Source organism: Catharus ustulatus, chromosome 8 (genome assembly GCF_009819885.2).
Source record: "Catharus ustulatus isolate bCatUst1 chromosome 8, bCatUst1.pri.v2, whole genome shotgun sequence".
Taxonomy (NCBI): Eukaryota; Metazoa; Chordata; class Aves; order Passeriformes; family Turdidae; genus Catharus; species Catharus ustulatus.
In genome coordinates this window covers 16364023-16389281 of record NC_046228.1, presented here as the reverse complement: position 1 = coordinate 16389281, position 25259 = coordinate 16364023, and the positions used below count along the sequence as shown (strand labels likewise).

The 25259-nt window shown below is 41.5% G+C and overlaps 2 protein-coding genes across 5 annotated transcripts in view; both read left to right on the top strand.

Annotated features, from left to right (window-relative positions):
* Window positions 1-6862, top strand: part of TBC1D12 (TBC1 domain family member 12) — a 42883-nt gene extending 36021 nt beyond the window's left edge. For all 4 annotated transcript variants that reach the window (XM_033065829.2, XM_033065830.2, XM_033065828.2 and 1 more), the window contains 6 exons: window positions 332-426; window positions 1105-1176; window positions 3016-3144; window positions 3465-3574; window positions 4701-4959; window positions 5185-6862. In XM_033065829.2, the coding sequence (XP_032921720.1) occupies window positions 332-426; window positions 1105-1176; window positions 3016-3144; window positions 3465-3574; window positions 4701-4959; window positions 5185-5253 (734 nt within the window). In that variant the 3' untranslated portion in view covers window positions 5254-6862. The remainder of the gene's footprint in view (window positions 1-331; window positions 427-1104; window positions 1177-3015; window positions 3145-3464; window positions 3575-4700; window positions 4960-5184) is intronic.
* Window positions 6863-6990: 128 nt separating this feature from the next.
* NOC3L (NOC3 like DNA replication regulator) lies at window positions 6991-24909 on the top strand. The gene is made up of 21 exons (XM_033065670.2): window positions 6991-7047; window positions 8228-8435; window positions 8786-8912; window positions 10486-10643; window positions 10755-10811; window positions 11790-11920; window positions 12358-12519; window positions 15317-15410; window positions 15605-15780; window positions 15979-16107; window positions 16575-16706; window positions 17070-17150; window positions 17686-17786; window positions 18253-18325; window positions 18398-18461; window positions 18549-18620; window positions 19612-19793; window positions 20017-20145; window positions 20774-20871; window positions 22608-22692; window positions 24400-24909. The coding sequence occupies exons 1-21, from the start codon at window positions 7039-7041 to the stop codon at window positions 24529-24531; spliced, it is 2400 nt and encodes a 799-aa protein (XP_032921561.1). The 5' UTR covers window positions 6991-7038; the 3' UTR covers window positions 24532-24909.
* Window positions 24910-25259: the final 350 nt, after the last annotated feature.

Sequence of the window (25259 nt, the reverse complement as noted above, 5' to 3'; positions counted from 1 at the left end):
GCTGCATTCCAAGCTTCAGCAGAGCAGGTTCTGTTTAGCCTGTTCATCAGATTGTCATCTTCTGCTTTCCAGTTGGAAATCTTGTCTGATTTAAGCGCTCCAAAAGAGCCTTTTCCCCAGGTGTTACCTGTCTTTATTTCCCACACTGTCACTAGGGTTTTTATCCTGTCCCTCTGGAGAGGATTGGACAGAGGTAATTCAAGGGCTAGCAGAATTTCTTCTGGAGGTTCTTTGGTGAATGCTGCCTTCCTTGTCTTTATGTGCCTACAGGAGTTCTGTTCTGAAGTTTGTAGAATTTATCAGCTTTAATAAGTGTTGGTTTTGCTTGCAGATGCAGGTGCATCTGTTGCTGATCGTGAGGCCAGTCTGGAGCTAATTAAGTTGGATATATCACGCACATTTCCATCCCTGTATATTTTCCAGAAGGTGAGATACCTTTAACTTTAGTTATAACAAATTTAAAATTCTGAATAGTTAAACAAGAAACATAACTGGCCAAATATGAAATAGTTTTTAGAAGTATTTTGGACTTCTAAAATGTTTTAAAATGTTTTTAAATGAGAATAGAGACACTGAGTGATGGGGACTGTGAGGTTTTTTACTCCTTGAAAAATTGCATGAGATTCCTATTAATGGTTATGAAACTACAGGGAGAAATAAGGGTATTCTTACTACTGCAGAAATCTTGATGCATTCTGGTGCACCTTTTCAGGCTTTATGATTTTTAAAGAACTATAATGTGCACCTATATGTATATAAAATAACATGCAATATTATAATACAGTAACTTGTGCTACTAAGAATTAAAATATTCGTTGTCTCTGAAAAGGAGAGACCGACCTTGGATCTGTACCAGAGATCCTTATTTTCTATTATGTACTGATTTCTGCTGAAATTTTTCATAGGATTATTGTTATCTTAAACATCTTAAAAGCATTTGTGGTAATGCTTGGAGTAAGAAATGGTACTATTCTAAATATTAATAAAGCAACAATTCACTGGCTCACTTGCATCTTAAAATATCAGCTTAGTCCTTTCCTGTGTTTTTTTTTTTTTTTTTTGAAAATAATTTTTTTTCTTTCTTCTACGCTCTCCTCTTTTTAGGGTGGTCCTTATCATGATCTCCTGCATAGTGTCTTAGGAGCATATACATGTTACAGACCAGATGTGGGATATGTAAGTATTTGCTGTAAAATGTTTATAACATGGCAAATAAGCTTAAGATTTCATGTATTAAAGCATATTAAATAAATAGGTGTTCCAAACTTTATGCTACTAGCACTTAAAAAAATAATTAAACTTTGGCAGTTACTTCACAGCATTCACAATGATGGTAATTCTTAGAGACAATTAAATAGCTGAGAATGTCAGTGTTGAGTATCTGGATTGCATGGATTTTAAATGGGTGTGTTCACAAGACATTATAGTTCTGACAGAGTATCTTACAGGAAAAAAGCGTAAGATGTTAGCGGACTTCCAGTTAGCACCTCACTTGTTCTGTCTTACTGTTGCTTCCCCTGTTGCCATTTCCATAGTGATGCTCCCTGCTTCACTACTGCACATCCTAAAATCAGAAACTCCATCTTAGTGTCTTGCTTAGTGTCTTGACACAGACTAATCATTCACTCTGAGTTCAGTGAAGACAGTTTTCAGCAAACATTACTGTGTTTAAATAGAAGCAAAAAAAAATCCCATCAAAAAAACTGTCAAAAATCCCTGAACAAACCAACTAAAACTAACATCTCTCTGAATGGTGTTAGCTCAGAGAAGCATTTAAATAATGAACAATAATGAAGAGAAGGGGTTTTTTTCTTCTTTGTTCCTGGGGGTATCTAAAAACATCTTTCAGAAGCTCTAATGCTTCAAGGCTCAAAAACACTTGAAAAGTTCCAAGTCTCATCCATGCAACAAAGCATTATTTTGCACAGGGTGTGTCTTCCTCTCTAAATCAGATATGCTTGGGACTCTGCATAAATAACTAGTCAGTTTTTCAAGTTCCAGTGTTTTTAGGCCTGAATTCTGTTGTCTGTGACCTCATTTTTGGAGACTCTCCCATATTTTTTAAGTGAGATTACAAACTCTGCAGGTTCTGAGACTGCTTGTTCCCAGGGTGGAGTTTCAAAAAGCAAATAAATAGTTTTTCATGGATAAGTCTTCTCTTTTCCACTAGAAATGCAACTAGTCTTGATATTTCTTATCACTTTTTTTCATGTTACTATGGCAGTAAATGTAAGGTAATCTTATTTCCACACCTATTTATCCTCCAGAAATGGATAGACTGTTTCTGATGCATATCAATACTCTTTTCCCTAGTTGGTTAAAGTACTGAGTGCTTAGGTTTGGGTTTTTTTTAAATGAGAACAGGCAGCATGAATGTTTAGAGACAGTGGAATAAAGATAATTGGAATTGGGAAAATTATTGTTAGCATGATGAGAATTCAGGTCATCACTTAACTACAAAAATCATGCTCTTCACTTTCATTGCAGGCTAAAGTGGTTTTGGGAGAATAATGCTGGAAAAATGTGAACTTCCATTGCAGCTAACCACCTAGAAGTCATTTTATATATATGAAAAAATATGGTTTGGCAAGTGGAAAGACACGCATTGACTGTTCTGAAACAGAATTTTGTCTCAGTTCCAATGTATCTGTCTGGGTCTAAACTGTCCCATATGTGAGGTTTTTCTCCATGACTGCCTTTCCCATAGTTTAACAGTGAACTTGAGGCCAGGTTTTGTTTCTCATGAGCTCTGCATTCACCCTTGTGTGGTTTTAACTTTCTTGTATTTTGAGTCCTGAGGACTTGTGATCATGAGACCTCCCAGAGCGCCTGAACTGCTGAAATCAAATTGATTGCATGCATAAAAATAATTTATCCACATTGTTTCTGTTCATCTGGAAATGTTATGCAATGGTACTTGATAAATTGCAAACTGTAAATGTTTCCATTTCCAAAGATGTAAGATGTACTGAACCTACTCACCTATATTTGCCCGATGCTCTTCCCACTTTGAAGGTACAAGGGATGTCCTTCATTGCTGCTGTGCTCATTCTCAATCTGGAAGAGGCAGATGCTTTCATTGCCTTTGCTAACCTTCTAAACAAGCCATGCCAGCTGGCCTTTTTCCGTGTGGATCACAGCATGGTACGCACAGAGTTTTCTGGTTTTGGACCGCAATGTTCTTTTGACTTGAAACATAGTTGTTTTATTGATGACTTCCTTTTGTCCCACTGAATAATGGAGAAATTTAACCTGTGGTTACAAAACTGAGAATGCCAGGTACTAATCCATAAAACTCATTCTCATGTTTTGATTTTTCCTCTAGAAACATGTAATCATTTTACTTGTCCTAAGGAGTCACATTGTGCTGTGTTGACATCCTCAGTTCTTGGTGGGGTTTGTGTTGGTTTACAACCAAACATTCTTTTGATGACTGCTTATGATGTGCTCTGCTGTCCCTACAGATGCTGAAATACTTTGCAGCCTTTGAAGTATTTTTTGAAGAAAATCTTCCTAAACTGTTTCTTCATTTCAAATCATACAGTCTTACTCCAGACATATATTTGATAGACTGGTGAGTTCATAGAACAGAGAAAAGCTAACCTTAGAACTGTTGGAACACTTTCTATTTAGCTGTAGGTCTTTCAACACTGGAAATAAAGGATAAAAAAGGCATTCAGTAGGTCTTGTGAAATCATGATGAACTGTTTTGTGTAACTGCAGTTCCTCTGGCAGGCTTCAAGCTTTATTAAACGGGATGTATTCAGTTAAAAAATGAGATAAACAGGAGTTCTGTGTGTTCATTTTCCTGTTGCTGCAGTTGTGTGACATAAGTATGGGAGAGGAGGCTGCTACACCGTAGTAGTATGGTGTACTGTGATTGTGAGTGACTTGAAATGAGCATAGTCAGCTACTGAAGGAAGTATGGCTATAGGAATAGAGACTTCAAAGCAGCAGGAGGATGAAATTTAGGACCTGATTTGAAAAGGGAAAAATTTGAAAATACAGCGAACAATTTGAAGTAATGAATATTCAAAAGCAGAGAGTAGCAAGCTCTGTGTGTGTCTGTAGTGGAAGGTAGTAGTGCAGACACTCTTGAAGTGTGGTAGTGCTGTCAAATACAAAATATCTGTTTATGTGCCTAGGGATGAGCTCCATCTAGATTTTTGTGATTTTAATGTGAACAAATTCGAAAATGTATCACAGGAATGTAGCTATCGATTTGTCATTAGTATGTTAGTGGGATGTAGCCCTCTATGAAATGAGTTGTGGTTTTAGATTTAGTTTAGGAAACAAATGATGAACAGAGCTGTTTGAACTGTATGCTTAAATGGGAAAGGTTAAGTTACACAGTTGTGATCTTTGTGGCTTAAGTTCTTATGTGTGTATTATACTCTTTGAGAATGCAGAGATTTCTCACTTCTTTAACTAGAGCTTTCCAAAGGAGATGACATTCAAATGGAGGATTTTCTGTGGCATCAGAGATGGGTTTCAGAGTACAACTTCTGACTTCAAGAACTGGAGAGTTGTGCATCATTGAAATGGGGGGGGAAATAAGAGTGTGTAAAATGAGTGTATAAAATAACTTGTCATCTGCTTACTCTGAACTAATATAACTGAGATTTAAAGGAAGTTGTCTTCTCGTTTTTCTGAAGTAAGTTATAACTCTTCCTTTTTGTTTGTTTTTGACTCATTTGTAGGATTTTTACACTCTATAGCAAGTCATTACCACTTGATCTGGCCTGTCGTGTCTGGGATGTTTTCTGCAGAGATGGAGAAGAATTTTTGTTTAGGACGGGATTAGGAATCCTTCGGTTATATGAAGATATTCTCCTACAGATGGACTTCATTCATATAGCACAGTTTCTAACAAAACTTCCAGAAGACATTACATCAGAAAAGCTTTTTAGTTGTATTGCAGCTATTCAGATGCAGAATAGTAACAAAAAATGGGCACAGGTGAGTTTCTTGGAGATACATATCAAATCAGACATGTCAGCACATGAATAATGGGGCACATCTCTGCTTGTCTCTGCTAGGCTGCTTGTCTGACTCCTGAGCAATGGGCATGTCCTTTCTAGTGTCTCATTCTAGAAATTAATCTCCATACTAATATTGTGGTGGTTAATATTGATATTATAACACTGGCAGTCTTCATATTCATTAACTAATTTACTTTTCCAGGTGTTTGCCTCACTGATGAAGGACAACAAAGAAGGGGACAAGAACCATAGCCCAGCACCAAAAAGTTAGTGTTGAGGTCTACTGGAAACGTGGAAAACCACTTGATGACAAAGAAGTCTTCACATCACTTCTATGTGGAAAAAGCACTATGGAAAATGTGAAAATGAGATGGAAAAAAGACACTCTCGTTACTCTCAGTGGAGTAACGAACTGATGAAATCTTCACCCTTTTGCCAGTATTAGTTTTTGCCATGGGAAGATCTGATTTCACACAGAATACTAAAACCTATGAAACTGAGAAGCGGGGAGTTCATACTTAATACTTTAAAAGAATCAGCTCAATGCAATAAACATTTGTAATAACTTCTGTTGGTACTTTAAACAAATTTTTGAGGCATAACTGTTTTTACAAATACCACAAAGGCACTTTTTGGAGGGGATGAGGGAAATGCTAAATCTTAAGGCCCCAAAACTGCTATCCAAACCAAATGCTTTGGTACAAACATTACCTCCAAAATTAACAATTTGCAAGTATTGAGGACCAAATAAGGTGGTTTGGTATGTTTATGTGCAAGGTGGTTAAGATTTGGGAAAGGGGTATTGTCTTATTTACTTGTTTGCTTTTTTTTTTTAAGTTGCAGCTTCATTCTTCAGTCTGGGCAAATGTAATTAACTCAGGAACTGTAGACGTATTGTGCCCAAACCTAGAGCAAAAATATTCTGAATTTTAAACAGAGGTAAGAACAGGGCTGCTATTTTCACTGTACAGCTTTCAAAGCAAGTGGTGTTTAAGCATTTATTTTGGTGTATTAGTTGTGGAGTGGGTATTCTGTGAAAGGGTTTTGCCACCAGAAGTTTTATATTGTTGAGCCATTTCCAGCTAAAAAAATACTTGTATGTAATGGTGAACACTAGAAAATGACAAGGCTGTCTAAAGGCTTTTGTGTTCTCAAAGAAGCAGCCACTTTTAACACTTGGAAATAATGCAGACACAGAATTGTTTTTGAAACTGTCTTTTTATTAGTGTGCAATACTAAAATTCAAAAATCATCTGGTTTAGTGATACATAATTCTTTAACATCTTTTAACTGTGAGACATAAGGTCATACTGTACGTGTCACAGCAAATATTTTCAAACATTTCCTGTTCTTGAAGATGCTGTACAACAACCTGTGGTTGTAGGGGACAGAAATTTAAAATGGATAGCACTGCAGGTGAGCAACACTTGCACTCTCTTGATCCGTTTTTTGCTAATATTTAATGTAAATAAATTCCTTACATGTGGGTTTTTGTAACTGGTCCCTCTGGAAATCAAGTAAAAATTACCATTATGTATTTTTAAGTGCAGGAGGCTTCCAGTTGTCTGGTGTTTTAAAAGCAGAGTCTACATAATCGGGGTAAAAATTTAGTGTGGTGTAACTTGCGTTGCTATCTGGTTTAAAAACTACATATATGCTACTCATAACATTACAATTTGAAATGTAAATGTCAGATTTTTCTTAACTTATGTATTCACTACTTTAATTGGATCCAATTTGTCTTATATTTTTGTGTTATCTTGTACAGTTTTCTTACTTTTCAACTATAAATCTGTATATAACTGTAAATAGAAGGATCAAGCCTTCCTTTAAGACCACTAGTACCAATTCCTGTGTAAATAAAACTGACAGCAGCTGCGGCCTGTGCTTCCTTTCGTTCCGCGGCCTTGCCCGGGCCTGCTCGCTGCCCGTGGGCGGGGCGGGGGCGGCGCTCGCTCGGCGCGGGCGCGTCCGGCCTCCGCCGCCAGGGGCCGCTGTGGCCGCGCTGCGCCCGCGGGGAGCGCTTCCGCCGCCCGGCAGCACGCGCGCCGCCGCCATGAAGCCGGTAGGGCTGTGAGGGGAGCGGGCCGGGCGGCGTGGGGAGCGCCGGGGAGCGGAGCGTGGCGGGGACGGGGAGCCGGGGCCGTGCCTCCGCGGCCTTGGGGCTTCGGGAGCAGCAGAGCAGGGCCGGGGCTATGGGGGGGGGGGGGGGGCACCGACGGCGCGGTGCTGGCTCGTTTCTCACCCTGACAAGAGACATTTCAGCGCCTTCCCGATAAACTAGCATAGGAATGGAAGCTATCTGTCACCTCAACTTTATTCCGAATTCCCAGAGTCACGGCATGTTCTCGGTTGGTAGGGGGCCCAGCTCTTTGAGTGGCCCATGCAGGGAGTGATCCCACAATCTTTCTGTTGTTAGCACCATGCTCCAAACAGCTGGGCTGAGGCTTCGAGGAGCCCCTCACTGATCCAGCCGCTTTGTACAGGGACACGTTATCCCTAACAGCGCTTCGATGCCCAGTTTCTGTGCAGAGCCTTGCCTTGCCTTGCCATGCCCCCCGTAAGGTGATCCCTGCCGTGTCCATTGCAGCCCGAGCACCCTAGGGAGTGTTTTGCAGGTTTGGCACGGGCCGCGCCTCCGGGTTTTCTTCGAGCCCGTTTTCTCAGGCCACGGTGCCTCCCCGAGCTCTGGGCCCCGTAACGCTGTTGTGGTACAGCTGGTGGTGCGAGCCTTGCAGCAGGCAGCCTTGCCAGGACCCTGCAGCTGCTGGGGAGGGAGCGTTCTAGGCAGGAGAAAGCCAAAGCTCAGCTTGGGGAGGTGTCCTGCAGGAGAACATTTGCTCGAGGCTGTGGCCTTGGACATTAAAATTCCCCGCGGTGTTTTATCATGTGCTGGAGAACAGCAGCACCCTGAGAAAAGAACAGAGTGCTTGGGAGCACATAAGGACCTGCACCCTAACAAGCTGTGTGCCATACCTTGAGTGTTCATGTGTTTAAAAGTGATGGACATAGGGTTTAATAAAAAAGTTGTCACAGTATGTTTCTGTAAAACATTTGCCACAGCGCTCTCTTCTCAAAGATGTGATGCAGTTGTGGAAATTTGAGGTTAACTGAGGATACTGTTAGCAAGAAACATATTGTTCAGTCCTGATAGAAATAGGAACTTGGAGATCTTAAGCAGTGGAATAAATTTTGCAAAGACCGTTAACAAGTCAGTGACTTGTAGCTTTCTGTTTGTTTTCTAGAGAAAAAACACAAAGCGAGTTCCAAGTTTTCGCAAGTTGCTGAGAACTAGTCAAATAAAACTTGACAATAAATTAAAAAATAAACAGTACAAGCAGAAGAGTGCTGCTAAGAAGTATCGTAAAGAACAAAAGAAGCTAAGGGAGGCTGTCAGAGATGCTATTTCTAGAAAACCTTTTCCATTGGAGGAACCCAAGAAGAAACAAGTTGGTAAGTGTTCGCTTTGATATGGGGGTTACTGAATATCCTGCTGCTTCTTGCTGTAGAAGTTGAGAAAACATTTCATTTTCTGTGTACAAATAGTTATTGTTCCTGTTGAAAGAGTGGGAGACCTGTGGAAAATACAAAATCTGGCACCTAGAACTATCAGTTAAAGATGGTAGAAATGTGTTTGCACTGATCCTTATTGGATATCATAGTAAAGGGGAAGTTTTCTACCCACATGCATAAAGGTCAGTGAGAAGTAAGGCATAAAATGGTCTCAAAAGTATGGGCAGGGTTAGGTTTTTAAGGGTGACTATACATATGGGATCTTAATCTGTAAACGTCTTCTAAAATAGCTAGAAAATGGGAAGAAAAAGAGGAAGAAGATGCTCTTCCACTGGACATGATGGATGAAGATGACTTGAAATTAATGGAGGATCTGGCCCAAAAAGCATCCTTTTTAACCAGAGACCTTTCTTCTGAGTGAGTTACAATGTCTCCTTTTCATACTAATTCAGCCTTGTGTGGTTAATACATAACTAATATGTAAAGTAATGCATTTATCAGGAGGTCTCTTTCAGTCTGGCATTTCTTTGCAGCTCCACTTAAATGTTTCCTCAGCCTGTCAGTACTTCAGTATTAATGTATTGATGTGCATCAGCACATTCAGTTGCTCTGCCTGACCCTCAGGATACTGTTTCTGCAGTGTTCCTTCCTGGGAGGTCCGTGGCTGTGAAATGAGTAGCATCCCTCAACCTGAAAGAAATGCTTTAATCTGTGAATAATCTTTTTTTCTATATAGAGTGTTCAGGGTGGTTCCCTGAACTATGGGCCACTATACATACCGCACTGCAAAGTGCTAGAAAAAAATAGGAAGAGTTCTGTAAGCCATGTCTGTGAACACATGGAATCCCAAAAATTTGTTATCAGTTTTATGGACCAAGGCATTGGATAAAGTTCACAGTGATAGATGTAGAAAGGTATTGCTCCTAGTTGTAGAATAGTCTTTACAAATGCACTTCCACAGAGTTGTCTGGTTATATGATTGTTTAAATATCTTAGCTTGCCTTTTTTGATGGATGTGAAAAGACTCTCTGTTCCTAGCTGTTGTAGGGTGATTTTAATTTGTTAATGTTGATTGTGCTTAGTAATTAATAATTTAGTCTAGTTTCAAAGGAAAGTAGTAAATGGCTTTTATTTACAAAGTTGGAGTTGTGCTGCATGGTCTCTTGTAGCCACACTGCAAGTTCTTGAATTAGAAGAATTTTACTTTAAACCTTCGCCTTTCCCCAAATTTACTGGGTTTGACATAAGTTTAAAGTCTTGCAAAACTCAAAATTTATTGTGTGTTTTTATTTAGAGATATTTTGCAAAATGTAGTTCTTTGTGTCTTACCTTCATTATGCCAGAATGTTTTTAGAATGGTAGGAAAAGAGTGGAAGTGGTTGCTCTTTTACCTGTTTTACTGTTAGAGGCTTTAGTTCCTTTCATAGTTTTCCCTTAAATTGAAGAACTTGTCTTTTCAGTATGCTTTGGTTGGCTACAGTCTGCCAGATATTACACCACTTAGAAATTGTGTGTTCATATTAGCACAGACTAAATACTTACCCTCTTCTACACTTCTGTGTAGCTCAGGAGCATACCTGTGAAAGGGTGACACACCATCCTGTGTTACTGCTTTTTCACTGGAGAGAGATATGACACAGGCTTTGCTAGTGGGCAGAGTAGAACAGTGTTTGTAATAGTGGTAAAAGCAGCCAGGGAGAAAGGCAGATAAAAATGGTCACTGACCCACTCATTACCACATCCTGGTTAAGCCTCACCTGGAGGGTCAAGACACAGTGTGGGAGAGAAAGGCTGTGGGACGTGTTAAGGGAGGCTCTGGATCCAGTGAGAGGATTCAAGTCCTGCTGGTTGCTGGTGGAGTCCTCCGTGGCAGGACTGCTTGGGGTGGTTTAACAGGTCTCAGTCCTGCCAGGACAGCTGCTCTGCTGTGAGGGAGTACAGAAGGAGAGGAAGGACAAGTGAAACAGCACCGTGGCCTCCTGTTTTTCAGTGAACCTGTTCATGTCAAAAAACGAAAACATGAAAGTGTGATTGAAAAATATGAGAAGGTGCCAAGACGTTTGCAAACAGAGCCAGAAAAAGAACTCATCCATCTGCTCCCCATCAAAGACAAGAGTGGCATAATTCCTCAAGCTGTGGAAAAGCCAGGTAAGACACAGATTCTGGAACTGGTATAGTAGCCAAGAAGTATATAATTTATTCATTTAAAATTTCACAGTGTTTATTATGTGCTTGACACTAGGCACTCTGTTTTTGCAGTTCTCGATGTTGCACATGATGAAGAAGCAGACACAGAAGATACGGAGGAAGCAGAGGGTACCAAAACATTTTGTTTGTTTTTTGTTGGTTTTTTTTTTTCCAAATCACGGACATAGCTGAAAAGTATTTTGCCATTGCCCAAGGAAGTTTGCAATTGAAGTGTGTTTTGTTCAGGATGATTTTTAATATGCTCATTACCATGTTGCCACCAAAGCATAACCATTATTCAAAATTTGCACTCTTACCTGTTAGAATCTCAGGAATGGGTGGCTTCAGATTCTCTTTATTTCTCAAAAATTATTTTGATTTTTCACCTATAACTGCTGATTGCATGGAGTTCCTTTCTCCTTTGTGTCATATTTTTTAGTAAGAAGGAAATATTGGTCTTACATATAAAAAATACCTGTGTTGTTATCTTTTGATAACTCTGAAATGCAGTTCAGGACATAGTCTTTTGCAGGCTTTAAATGTCTGTTTTTGTCTTTAAAATTTTTTGCTTAAAACATCAGTACTAGGCAACTGAGATTTTCATTTGATTTTGACTATGGAGTTAATGGTCATTTTCAAGTAACATTATGACTTCTGGGTCCTTACTGTCTAAATATAATCTGAAGTTAAGGAAGGAGATACTTGTAGCAAAATAATACTCAGAAAATACAAATAAAACCAATTGTATTTTTTAAAGAAAAGATGAGTAGTGAATAATTTGATACAAATTGCAGAGCACTGCACTTTCTTGGCATGGTTGTGGTAATACATTGAGTTTATACGTTCCCACTGTACTCAGAGAACACCATGGGCAAAAACATTTAGTCCACTTGTTTTTGCAAGCAAAAGATTTTGAAGTGGAGTAAAAATGAATCTGTGGGTTAATATAAAATCTAGCAAAGTCATTCTTAAAGCTTCTTTGACTGTGGAACTTCTTGTGTTACTCTCAGGTGGCCTTTACCAGGGTACCTGTTTGAAATTCAGTGTCTGAAACATGGTATTTCTTAAGTGACTTCCCCTCTTTCCTAGCTCTCACATCTGTGCCAGACTTTAATGAGGAACCCCTACCTGTTCTCACTCCCGAGGAAATGGCTGCTCAAAGGAGACAAAAGCTGCAGGAGAGGAAGATGCACATAGCTGCCTTGGCATCTGCCATTCTCTCAGAGCCAGACACCAATGTAGGTACATTTACCTAACCTGCATGTATATGTGTCTGTGTTGTGCGCTAAGTCAAGAAACAAAGATCTGAATGAGCAAACAGCAGCAAAAGCACAAGAATATATGGGTAGAACAAGGAAAAGATCAATGTTGTAACACTTCTGCCATTTTCTGTACAAGCTACCTTGTTTCTAAGCATGATCCTTAAGTAAGCTCTGATTTCAGGGTTATATCTGATAGTTCTCAATGCTTCAGGATATACTAATAATTTTCTATAATTTTGTGCAAGTTTGTAATAGCAGGATATTTTGAACGTTCCTGAGACTGAAATTTTTTTGGGATATCTATCATTTCCTGGCTCTTCATGCAGTGTTAACTGCTGAGTAAATGTACGTTGTGCTTGTCCCTTGGTTTACAGTTGATCTTCATCTGATGTCTGCCTATTTTCTTCAATCAGATTAAGAAGCTGAAGGAGCTGCGTGCCATGCTGATGGAACAGGACCCTAACGTGGCTGTGATTGTTAGGAAGCTGGTCATGGTGTCTTTGATGGAAATATTCAAAGACATTGCACCTTCGTACAAAATTCGACCTCTGACCGAAGCGGAAAAGGCTACCAAGGTGAAATATCAAATCTATTTATAGTGTATGTGAGTAGCTATGCCAGATGCTAAGACTGATTTGTTTAATATGAATTTATGGTTTTGAGCAGAGGGGACAAATGCACAAATACTTGTGGAAGCTCTGAAGCTGACACTTTCAGGAAGAGAGGTTTTTGTTTAGAACCTTTAATTCTTACATGCTTCTTTCAATAAGTAGGTGCCATGCAGATGGTGATAGAGGGGAAAAGTAGTGTCTGAAAATAGTATACCAAACATGGGTGACTTTCCTTTTAAACCTGGGATTATAGTCCTGCACTAAAGTTAGAAAGAAAGCAGATTATGCAATGTTGTCACCTAACTGGCATACATTTTTATGAGATGTATTCAACAATCTTCTGAACAAATCCAGAGTACAGTAGTTTCACGAATACAAGCCGCACGGATTATAAGCCGCACCCCCGGTGCCTCGACAATGTTGCTGTCTTTGTCAATAGATAAGCCGCACCCCGAATATTAGCCGCACTTTCGTTCGTCGCAAGAATCCGTGCGCAGCTTTCACAAATTGGCCAATTAGTAACAGGATCGCGGCATAGCGGGCTTTACTGGCTCGGGGCGGGGCCAGGAAGGCTCGGCCCGCTCATGGTTGCCGACGGGGCCGGGTGGCCCAGCTCAGCGCCACGGCTCGGCGGGGCTGGCCGGGTGGTGCTGCCGCCGCCGCCGGGCTCGCTGGCCCCCCTCTCCCGTCAGCACCGCCCCGCTGCCGCGTTCGCTCGCCCGGCTGGCAGGGCTGCCGCCACCGGGCTCGCCGCTCGCCCCGCTGCCGCTTTCGCTCGCCCTGCGCCGCGCCTCGCGAGCGCCGCGCCCGCCCCGCCCCGCGGCGCTTTCGCGAGCGGCGCTTCTTTCGCGAGCGGCGCTTCGGCTCGCCGACCGGCGCTTCTTTCGCGAGCGCCGCTTCGGCTCGCCGACCGGCGCTTCTTTCGCGAGCGCCGCTTCGGCTCGCCGAGCGGCGCTTCTTTCGCGGCGCTTCGGCTCGCGGCGCTTCGGCTCGCCGACCGGCGCTTCTTTCGCGCGCGGCGCTTCGGCTCGCCGACCGGCGCTTCTTTCGCGAGCGCCGCTTCGGCTCGCCGACCGGCGCTTCTTTCGCGAGCGGCGCTTCGGCTCGCCGACCGGCGCTTCTTTCGCGAGCGCCGCTTCGGCTCGCCGACCGGCGCTTCTTTCGCGCGCGGCGCTTCGGCTCGCCGACCGGCGCTTCTTTCGCGCGCGGCGCTTCGGCTCGCCGACCGGCGCTTCTTTCGCGCGCGGCGCTTCGGCTCGCCGACCGGCGCTTCTTTCGCGCGCGGCGCTTCGGCTCGCCGACCGGCGCTTCTTTCGCGCGCGGCGCTTCGGCTCGCCGACCGGCGCTTCTTTCGCGAGCGCCGCTTCGGCTCGCCGACCGGCGCTTCTTTCGCGAGCGCCGCTTCGGCTCGCCGACCGGCGCTTCTTTCGCGAGCGCCGCTTCGGCTCGCCGACCGGCGCTTCTTTCGCGAGCGCCGCTTCGGCTCGCCGACCGGCGCTTCTTTCGCGCGCGGCGCTTCGGCTCGCCGACCGGCGCTTCTTTCGCGCGCGGCGCTTCGGCTCGCCGACCGGCGCTTCTTTCGCGCGCGGCGCTTCGGCTCGCCGACCGGCGCTTCTTTGGCGAGCGGCGCTTCGGCTCGCCGACCGGCGCTTCTTTCGCGCGCGGCGCTTCGGCTCGCCGACCGGCGCTTCTTTCGCGCGCGGCGCTTCGGCTCGCCGACCGGCGCTTCTTTCGCGCGCGGCGCTTCGGCTCGCCGACCGGCGCTTCTTTCGCGAGCGCCGCTTCGGCTCGCCGACCGGCGCTTCTTTCGCGAGCGCCGCTTCGGCTCGCCGACCGGCGCTTCTTTCGCGAGCGGCGCTTCGGCTCGCCGACCGGCGCTTCTTTCGCGAGCGCCGCTTCGGCTCGCCGACCGGCGCTTTGGTGAGCGCCGCTTTCGCTCGCCCCGCCGGCAGGGCTGCCGCCGCCGCCACCAGGCTCGCCGGCCGCCCCCTCCCGTCTGCACCGCCGCCGCGTTTCCTCGCCCTGGCCGGCACTGCAGGCCCCCGCACCGCCGGGCTCCCCCACGCTGCTGGCCCCGATTCTGCTGGGCTTCCCCCGCTGCCAGGCAGCCCCACCCGCCGGCCTTCCTGCTTCTGCCATGTTCCCCTGCACTGCTAGCCCCAGTTCTCCCGGGCTCCCCCGCCATGCTGGCTCAGGCTCTGCCGCCCGCCCCCCGCACTGCTGGCCCCGCCTCTGCCAGGCTTTCCCACCTCTGCCGGGGCTGGCCGGGCTCCAGCTTGGCTTGGGGCTGCCGCGGGCTCTCACTTCCTTGTTGGCAGCTTTTAGAATTTTGTTAATAGATTAGCCGCACCGGAATATTAGCCGCACTTCCGGGTTTCCACCAAAATTTTGGTCAAATTGGTGCGGCTTGTATTCGTGAAATTACTGTAATTTGTTTTCCAGAGCTTGTTTTTAACCAATTTTTAGAAGGTTTCTTGAGTATAGGTTTAGTGCAATTTAGAGTCATGGTTTTAAAATAACATCTAGTTGATAATGTTACTTCAAGCTCTATAAATGAAATAGGCCTAGGTGGAAAAAGCCCTCTGAACACATCCGTAGAAAAATGCAGGCATATTTTATTTTTAATACATTTCTAGGAATATCTGTCTGGAAGAAAAAACTACTTAGATATCTGATATTTGTTTTAAAACTTTTTTTTCACCATTGGCTAATTTCAGTATTTAGCTCCCCAAATAAAATCTTATTTCAATTATGTTTACAGGTTAAAAAAGAAACACAGAAACTGAGAGAATTTGAAGAAGGCCTTGTAAGCCAGTATAAATTTTACTTGGAAAATCTGGAACAAACAATTAAAGGTACAGTTAACACTTGCCATTTTTTGTAGTACAGGCAAAATTGTTTGCAGCAGTTTCTCTCCTCTGAATGAATGGTTCCTTTTGTCTTTGAGGTAGCACTTGCATAAAATACACCTGCAATCACTAAAAACTTAAATATTTATAAGATGACCATCATTCTGAAGAGTAACCACTAAAAATGATATTTTATGCAGATTGGAAGCAAAGGAAGTTGAAGAAAAGCAATGTCATCTCATTAAAGGCATATAAAGGTCTAGCAGAGGTAGCAGTGAAGTGTCTGTGTGAGCTGCTTGTGGCCCTACCCCACTTCAACTTCCACAATAACATTATTGTTCTCATTGTTCCACTCATGAATGATCCATCCAAAATGGTAAGTGATTTTATGATTAGAGTTCTTGCTTTGTGTGAAAAATAATTATTTCTGGTCTTCATTGCACAATATCCAGATCTTTTGACTGTATCTTTTCACTATTTTACAGGCTGTGTGCACTTTATAATTAATAAAAAACATGAGTATTGTTTGTTACTAGCTGTTGTTGTGGACTTGGATTTCTGTTTTGCTTTTCAGATTTCTGAACTGTGTGTTGAGGCAGTTAAGAAGCTCTTCAAACAGGACAAGTTGGGCTATGCTTCTCTTGGTGTTGTTAAAGTAATTTCTGGCCTTGTGAGGGGTAGAAATTACGATGTGAGACCTGAGGTGAGAATCTTTCTGTTGTACCTCACAGTATTCTTCTGTTAAAAGTTTCAAAAAATCCCAGATGTTAAAGTTACTGCAGCTGCTGGTTACAGACAAGTAGAATTTTCTCACTCTCTCAGACCACAGACAGTTCAGGATTAGGCTGAGCCAAAGTGTTAGAGAGGTAGGGGGCAAGGGAAGGAGACTGGGAGGTGGAGATCATATTCTGCCAGAGATAGGGCTTAAGTCAGGCAGGGAGACTTCAAGTGAGAGACAAATGGAGGAATGGATAGAAATGGACAGTGCTGGGGAAGCAACTGGGCAGCAGGGATCATGAGATACAGGTGTGGATGAACAGGAGGGGAGTAAACAGAAGAACCTTTGAACCAGCAAAGCCCAGTAGCTGGAATGGAATTCAGGATTTCTTACCCTTAGTTTCTCTCAGGTTGTAGATGATCTTTCATTGTATTTATTTTGTTTACCAATAGGTGTTAAAAGTTTTTCTTCACTTAAGAATTAAGGAAGTAGAATTACAAAAAGATTCTGAAGACATTGCACCAAAGAAAAAATTCATGACTTACAAAGAGAAAAGAAAAAATCTTTCCAGAATGCAAAGAAAGGTATGACATCTGTTTTCTCATGCTCTACTTCTGTTGTTTTATGTAGCAATTTGTTCCAGCAATGACTGCACATCTGCTGTTGCCATTGTTAACTCTCAGCATCAGCTTTTGCATTGTACATGAAAATTTATGAGGTTCTACAGGGAATTTAATTATCTTCCTATTTTTTCCTCTTTCCTGTGTTGATAATGCTTTTGATTGGTTATTTCTGATAGGACAAGGGTTATCCTGTAGGATCACAGGGTGACTTAAGCAACTCAGCAAGTGTAGAAAATCTGTTCTCTGGGTATCTTTTCAACCTGGATATCCAGACTGGTTGAAAACATTTAATCTCTTGTCTTAAAATCAACTGTATATTTTCAGTGGAAGAAAGCAGAAGAGAAACTGGAACGAGAACTGCTGGAAGCAGAAGCATCAGAAAGTAAAGAAAAGAAACTGAAGTTGGTAAGTAATTTAGAGATTATTTCCCTATATTAGCAGAGTGGCAGCTCCTAACCCTTTTGTAACTACGTCTTCCATCCTAGCCTTCAGCATTCCACATCTCTAGATCATGCTATCAGCTAACAAACACTTTGCCTGTGACAGAGATCTAGGTTTTAGTAAACTACACTGTCAGTTTAGCCAGGAAAGCCAACGTAGCCATTCCTATACACTTCTGCTGTCTGCTCAAAATGGTATTGAATCCATTGACACGTGCCCTGTTCCATAGGACACTGTATAGTGGTGTTACAGCCTCAGAGTGGCCTTTGGGCAAAGGAGCAAAGGAGTGTGGCTGTAGCCAGGAGAGAGGCAGGAGCTGGAGAGCACTGAGGACTTGAGTTTTCAGCATAAGAAGAGCAGACATGGCAGTGCCAGGACTGGTTTGGAAGGCCTGAGTGCAGGCTTGGAAGAGAAAAGCATTTTAGTCGGGTTTAAGTGAAATAGAAAGAAATGTCTGTTTTACATGATTAAGTATTTAATTTCATTTTCTTTCCTTCAGCACACAGAGACCTTGAATATTGTATTTGTAACTTACTTCAGGATCTTGAAGAAAGCTCAGAAGTCTCCACTTTTGCCAGCTGTGCTAGAAGGTCTTGCAAAGTAAGAACTGACTACCTTCTTTTATGTGTGTTGGAAAAGACATAAAGCACTAAAGAACTTCCTGTCTCTCAAAGGGATTTAAGCAGTGAGAAAAGATAGTCCCTGACAAACTTGTTGCAATTCTTTTATTTTTCTCTGCTGACGTTTTCCACTATTTCCAAAACCGTTTCAATGTGGTTTGAAATTTCCCATAATAGAATTGATGTGGTACAAATGCCACAGGGTGTGATGTGATTCCATTATTTTGTCTGATTAATTACTAAAGGACACAAGCATGTCGTTAATGCTCTAGAAATGCCATGATTAGCATATTGGGGACTGAATTGTTCTTTCCTGTGAAGACAGTAAATGTTCAGTGTTTGATTTAACCTGCTTTTAAGGTGTGGATCTTGGCAATTCAGAACACTTTGAACTGAGTTTACAGATAATGTCTATAATTTAAAAATGAAAATCTCTTTGATTCAAGGTTTGCTCATCTCATAAATGTGGAATTTTTTGATGACCTGTTGATTGTCCTTCATTCTCTTATTGCATCTGGGGTAAGTTGAATTTTATTACAGTTTTCATAAAATTACTTTCTTTTGGGTAGTTAATCAGTTTTCTATTCTTAGGATTTAAGCTATCGTGAGAGTCTTCATTGCGTTCTCAGTGCTTTTCATATACTCTCTGGTCAAGGTAGGAGATCTTTTAAAACAAACTTTTGTTTAATATTGGCTGATAAATAAATGAAGTAAATATGTTTATTTGGAATTATGCTTATAGGTGATGTTCTTAACATTGATCCAATGAAATTTTACACCCATCTGTACAAGACACTGTTCAGCCTACATGCAGGTAATTCCAGATTCTTATTTTCACTGTGCACCTAGATAATGTTTATTCTGTTTCTTGCTATTGAAGCCTTTTTTTGTAGCATTAATAAAGTACACTTTTAAAAAGATATCTGATTTCTGAGAGGATTATTGTCTGGTTTAACCAGTTTTTTTTCCCTCAAGTTGCACATTGCATCGCTGCAATACAAATACTTGAATTATTATTTCAGTACATGGTAACAGGTTCTAATAATGTTATTTCATTTGGAAATGCCAAGTATTTGGTCTTGGATACGCATTTAGTCTGTCCTCAGTTTAACTTTTTTTATTTCCTTATAATTATTTATTTCAGTGGCAATTAAAAAATTTCTATATTTTTTCTCTAATTCTCTCTCCAGTAAAGAAAAAACACCTGTTTTTTCCAATATAATTCTAAAAATAATTTAAATTTAAATGCTGCTTTTTAAAATTTTCTAGTATATGTATTTCTGATTTTTATAACAACGTTTTAATGTTCTAATCTAAATTTTCCAATAATTCTGAGAAGTTCAATAATTGATGGCAAAAAGAGATTTATAAAATTTAAAATTAACGTAATTTTAATTAACTTCAGAAATGTGGATTCACTAGGAATGGATGATTAAGAATAAACATTCTGCTGTTCTGGATGGGTAAAAGACTAGATCTTTTCACTGTTTAATAATTTATAGAGAATAATACAATGAATGCATTTGGGATTAAAACAGTAGCTTATGTTTAATGATTAGATATTTTTGATGGAACAAGTATTTTCTTAGAAAGGAGCACAGAAACAATGGTGCATTTTTTGTGTTCAAAACTGGACTGTTTTGACCAAAAAAGGGTAGATGCTTAGTGTCTGTATCACATGAGAGGTGTCTGAGGCTCCCAGCTTTCATGCTGTTCTCAGTTCCAGTGTCCAGCCCGTAGCAGAGCATGCAGCTGGATGTCCATGAAGTGGTTCTTTACTCTTTGTATGAAATTCTGCTTTTAAGGTGGCACCAACGAGGACATAGGGATTGTGTTGCAGTGCCTGGATGTCATGTTTGCCAAGAGGAGAAAGCAAGTCTCCCAGCAGCGAGCTCTTGCTTTCCTAAAGCGACTTTCCATCCTTGCTCTTCATGTACTTCCAAATTCCAGTGTTGGGATCTTGGCAACAAACAGGATATTCATGCAAGTAAGTTTGACTTGTTGAGATTTTTAGCTTACTGGCTAAAGGTTATGGAATTTTTTGATAAAATTATTTTGTGCAAAATTTTTTAAAGCATCTTTAACAAGAATGAATATGCTTAAATGCTGCTGAAATGGAATGAAGGGGAATGAATCCTGAAACTGACTCAACCATGTTATAATTGGGTGGGTAACATAAACAACTCAGTTTGTGGATTTTTGTGTTGTAGACATTCCCAAGGATGGACCTCTTACTAGACAACGAATCTCAAGGCAGTGGAGTTTATCTCCCAGAATTAGATGAACCAGAGCATTGCAATGCCCAGAACACAGCGCTGTGGGAGCTGCATCTTCTACAGGTTTGTGAGTAACTCAGGGATTTGGGAAGTAGCAGCAGTAAATAGCTGCTGAATGTTTACACATTTGTGCTTTACACAAATGGAGAACAGAGGTCTTTAGGCTTATTTGTCAAATCTTGGCCCACATGAGCCTATTCCAGCTGAGTGGAGGAGGAAAACTAACTCAGTGGTATGGAAGGATGAGCTCAAAAGGGGATGTTGCACATGCCCTATTATAATGCCACTCTGGTTCTCACTGCAGATTGTCTTATTAGATTCCTTTGGAGACTTCTTGGATCTGTTAAGTTCCCTTGCAGCTCAGCCTTTGTTCCAAGAGGAACTGATACCTTGATCTGTCATTCCAGTCAGGGTTTGGAGAGTCCTTCCTCTACCATTTGTCCCTGTTTTCTGGGGACAGTTTTTACCTAACTGTGGAGAGTCATGCTCACAGCATGATATGAGGGAATAAATGCATGACTGGGTTTTCTCATTCACTTAATTCCACAAGCTGACTCATTTTGGGGTACTCAGTTTCTAAAATAAAAGCAGACCTTCCATCTTACAGAAATGGAAATAAATATGAGATTCTTTACATGAATACATTATCCCTTACTGTCTGTCTACTGCCTTCATGCTTCCTTTCTTTCAGAGACATTATCATCCAACAGTGCAGAAATTTGCATCTCACCTTATTGCTGGAGCTCCAACTGAAGGCTCAGGAGCTCTTCCACTTGATTTGAGCCAAAGGTGAGTTATCAGAGTTCCTTTTTTTTCTAAATAGATGCTGAAAGGAAGCTGATGCTTATACTATATTAAAGGAATTCCTAAAAATAATTATCTGTAAAATTAAGGACACTGATCTTCAAACTCTCTTTGTTCATCTGCCAGTACAGAGTGCTGGCTGCATTTTCCTTTCTTTTTTTCTTTTTTTTTTCTTTTTTTTTCTTTTTTTTTTTCTTTTTTTTTTTTTTTTTTTTTTTCCTTTTGAGACTTGTTGCCAGGGTGTGGCAAGGGTAAACATCTCAAAGTGCAGTGTGTTTTCTTCCCTTGAGAGCAAAATATCTTCAGCAGCAGCCCTGATCTCCTGATCTGAACATGGATCAGGATCACTGAACTGGGGCTGTGCAGTGGAAACTAGAACCCAAGTTACAGTGTAAGTTCTATAGTAGGGTAAAACATGAGGACAGCCTCGTGGATTTCCTGAATCTGCTACCATTTTCTGTTCATGGGATTTTTTAAAAAACTGTTCAATGTCCCTTGAATCATAACACACATTTTGCGAATGCAGCATTGTTTGGTAAGGGTTTTGTGAGTCCACAGCTCCTTATGGCAAGATCTGCTTTCTTTTGTTTTGAATCTGGTGCCATTTTGGTTTATTTAAGAGCCCCTGGTTCTTGCTCTGGGATCTGAAGTGCACAGCCTGCTCCATCATATTCTTTCTGTGCTTCACAGGACTTGTCAGACCTCGATCCTATTATACCTCCATCTACTGTCTCTCCTGGATGGAGGGATCCACCTCACACAGGAGCTGTTCCATATTTTCCATACACTTTTTTTGTGTTCCTGAACTTTTACCAGTTTAAACATTCAAGATGGAATTGGAGACTCAGTTGCAGTATTTGAGATGGGGATGATCTACGGCTTTGTACACGGATGTGACTAATTTCTATTGTGTTCTGTTTCATTTTGACTCCAAACAGCACTAAAGTCACAATCCCATAAAAGTATCTGTCATAACAAGAAGATATTTTTTCTCTAAGTGATAGTGGTCTGGTCAGAGCCTACTGTTTATATGTAGAGTTGCTTTTTTCAACATTACATTTCATTTTACTGATCATCTCATACAGTCTGCAGTTCTCTGTCTGCAAAGTGTCTGTCTGCAGTTCTCTACAGATAGCTCATTCTTACTACTATACAATACAATACGATACAAATAACTTGGTATTCTCCAGCTCTTTTTTGAGCATGTTGGAAAGCACAGGTCCTGGAAAAAAACCTTGTGGAAATCCAATTTCTTCCTGCCATTGCAAAAAATGACCATAGACTCCTGTCCTTTGTTTCCTGTCTTTTAACCAGTTTTCTCTGTAATGGTCCTCCCTGCTCTCCCATGGATGTTTTTTCATAAAATCCTTTGGCAAGGAACTGTTGGAAATTCTGGCAGATTGTGTCAGCTACACATCTTTACCTACCTTTTTTTTCCTTCCCTTTTTCAAAGGGGAGATATGTACAGACCAGAGCTCTGGGAAGACAGCAGTTTTCTTGTATGTATTTAGACACATTTTACTTACTTTGACTTGCATTGTTTTCCAGCTGTTGGCTCCTCATCTCTTCCAGCTGATGCTCAATACACTGAGGAGTTCTCCTAAAGTGTGATGGAGGGGGAGAGTGGGGTTTGTGTGAGGCACTCCTCTTGGATTGGTGATAGATCAACTGAAGTTGTATTTGTCTAATGCCGCTTTTCTTTCACTGTTTCTTTACTGTAGGTCTGCTACAGAACTTTTTGAGACATATTGTATGAAAGAAATGACCTTTAATCCTCCTGTAGCATCAGTAACACCCAGAAGAAAGGTACTGTTCTCATCTTTCTGTGTCCTTTTTTAGCCATGTGACACACCAATATAACCTGTATCTGCTGGCTCACTATGCAGTACCCAGGCATTGGCACACTCAGTGTGGCTTTCTGCTTTTTATACTTTTTGCATCAATATTTTTTAACTGGCATAAGATAGGACTGAGTATAAGGAAAGAAAAAAATGCTGTACAAATAGAGTCCTGCCTCCCACAGCATCAGTTAACAGAGCAAGATTAATGTGGTAGCTGTTATTTTGCACTTTGCAGTGGTTCAGTGCAGATTTCTTGGCTCTTTTCTCTAATGATGAACGAATGTTTGTTCAAAAAGCAATAATAAAAAGCCAGTTCTTTCCCCAGGGTGGGTAGTTGCCAAGACAGCTGGATTTCCAGAGCGTTTGATTTAGTGTGTCGAGGGATACTGATCCCTGTTAGTGGCACTTCAGCTTTAAAGTGGAAATTTGAGGGGAACAAAAGTTAATGTAAAAAGAGGAGAAATGGAGGAAGGGTGTTTATATCCTCAGCACTGGATGTGTTCCAGATACCAGCCTCCATTAAATGTCCAGTGAGTGGTGTGTCCTTTAAAAAGTGGTAGTTTTCCTTCTTTCTAATGCAAACATTATTACCTATTAACCTTGTCAACACTCTACTTTGTAACTCAGTAATGTCAGTTGAAGCCTTGAGAGCACAATTTTTTTTTCCATTTTAGAGAAGGAACTTCTGAAAATGTGTTTGTACTTAACTTAGTTGATTTATAATGACTCCTTGATATGTGTGTCCTACTAGGGAGTTACATAAGCAGCTCTGACAGAGCAAGGCTGAGAACAGCAGATGGGAGAAAAATATGGGTAGAACAAGGAAATGCTCAGGCTGCTTTAGGGAGCAGAAACAATGGAACAACAAGATCACAAAGCGTCCAAAGATGGCTGTAATGCACCTGACTGGGAGAATTACCTTGGGGTCTTGCCTGCTCTATGGTTGTTTGGCTCATTTAACAAATTTTGGCAGTATCTGAGTTTTACCCTCTGTGTCCTGCATGTCCTCTGTGTGCAAAGCTGCCAGTCTGTCAGCATCTCCCTGCTCCTGACAGAAGCTCCAAATTGGAGCCCTGTGCACCACTAAAGAGAGGCTCTCGTTTCTCTGTGAGTGCACAAAGTGCTTGACTCTGGGAATTTTAAGACTTTCAGAGGGAAGTTTAAATCATGTGCATGATCACCAGTCTTCATTTGAGCACCAGGAAAATGCAGGGCTCCAGGTGTGGCTGGAGGCAGAAGGGGTCAGGGGATTCCTTTCTGACTCAAAACCCACAGGTTGCTGTGAGCATTGTTGCTTTCACTGGCCTTCTGGTCAGAGGTGCTTGATTTATAAATGTGTGCTGTCACCAAACTGTGCTTGATTTATACTTGTGAGGTGTGTTGAACAGGAAGCAGTGTGTGTGAACAGGAAACCATGGCTGTGTGTAGTAGGTAATCTTGTAAAGTCCAGCTTACCACAAACCAGAAAAGCTCACCAAACCCACAAGCTTAAGAATGACTGCCTGACACAGCCAAGGGAAATTTCCTGCAGGCCAGGAGGAGTGAGCTGCTGGGTGAACAAGTCTGGTCTAGGTGACTGGAACCACAGGAGAGAAACAAAACTGCTAAACCAAGGTAGGCATGGAAAACATGGCCTTGTTTAATAATACAAGTCATATTTTGTAATTTTCAGGATACCTTCTCACAAATGGATTCATTTGTAGATGAAGAACTAAACAAACAGCTTCAACAACATATCAATGACGCTGTTGCTCACAAACCCTTGGATTTTGCTAAGCACTTGAAGGAGTCATCTTTGGCATAACTGTGCCTATCAATGAAGTTGATAGAGAAAGATTGACTGAAAGAAATCACCAGTCATCATAAAAGGAATGCAAGTAGGCTTTTGTGTGAATAGAGAAACACACGAAAATGTAACAGCAGTTTTTCACACAGTTACAGGCCTGTCCCCCTAACCACCAAGCCCCTGTTCAGGGGGCTGTGAAATCACAATGAACTGTCATGTTAGTGTTTTAAAAATGTACAAACCCAGGTAATTTAAGAATTGTTTGCAACCATGCACACTTATATGTTTGTTTATGTATTTTTCTAATTTTTATAACAGAATATAGACATATGTATTGCTGCGAACTCACTGGGTTGTGTTGATAACTTAATAAATATTTTGAGAATGTTAAAATAATATTGACTTTTTGATGTCTAATTTACCTAGACATTTGAAATATGTATTGCATTTTTCCTGTTTTTCTTCTGATGTCTTCTAACCATTTACCCCATCTTAAAATGATTTTGCATTTGGTGTTTTTTTCCCCTCTGATGAATCTTGATATTGGCAAATTAAGAATATTGAATTTCAGTTCTGAATTACCATCATGACTGAATGCTCTAGTGCAGTGTCTTTAATAATGCATTGCTGTCAAGAATAGCTGACAAATACAAGGTAAGAATGTTTTGGGTTTTTTTGGTAGGTAATTCTCTCCACATTCTTCAAATACTATTTATTGTCTGATTGTTTTAGAATCCCTTTTCAGC

Bases quoted from the DNA above. Each gene is read 5' to 3' on its own strand.
- NOC3L (XM_033065670.2), top strand. The intron at 17,151-17,685 runs GTAAGTAATTTA...TCTTTCCTTCAG, and splicing joins AAGAAAAGAAACTGAAGTTG to CACACAGAGACCTTGAATAT. The intron at 20,146-20,773 runs GTTTGTGAGTAA...CCTTTCTTTCAG, and splicing joins GGGAGCTGCATCTTCTACAG to AGACATTATCATCCAACAGT.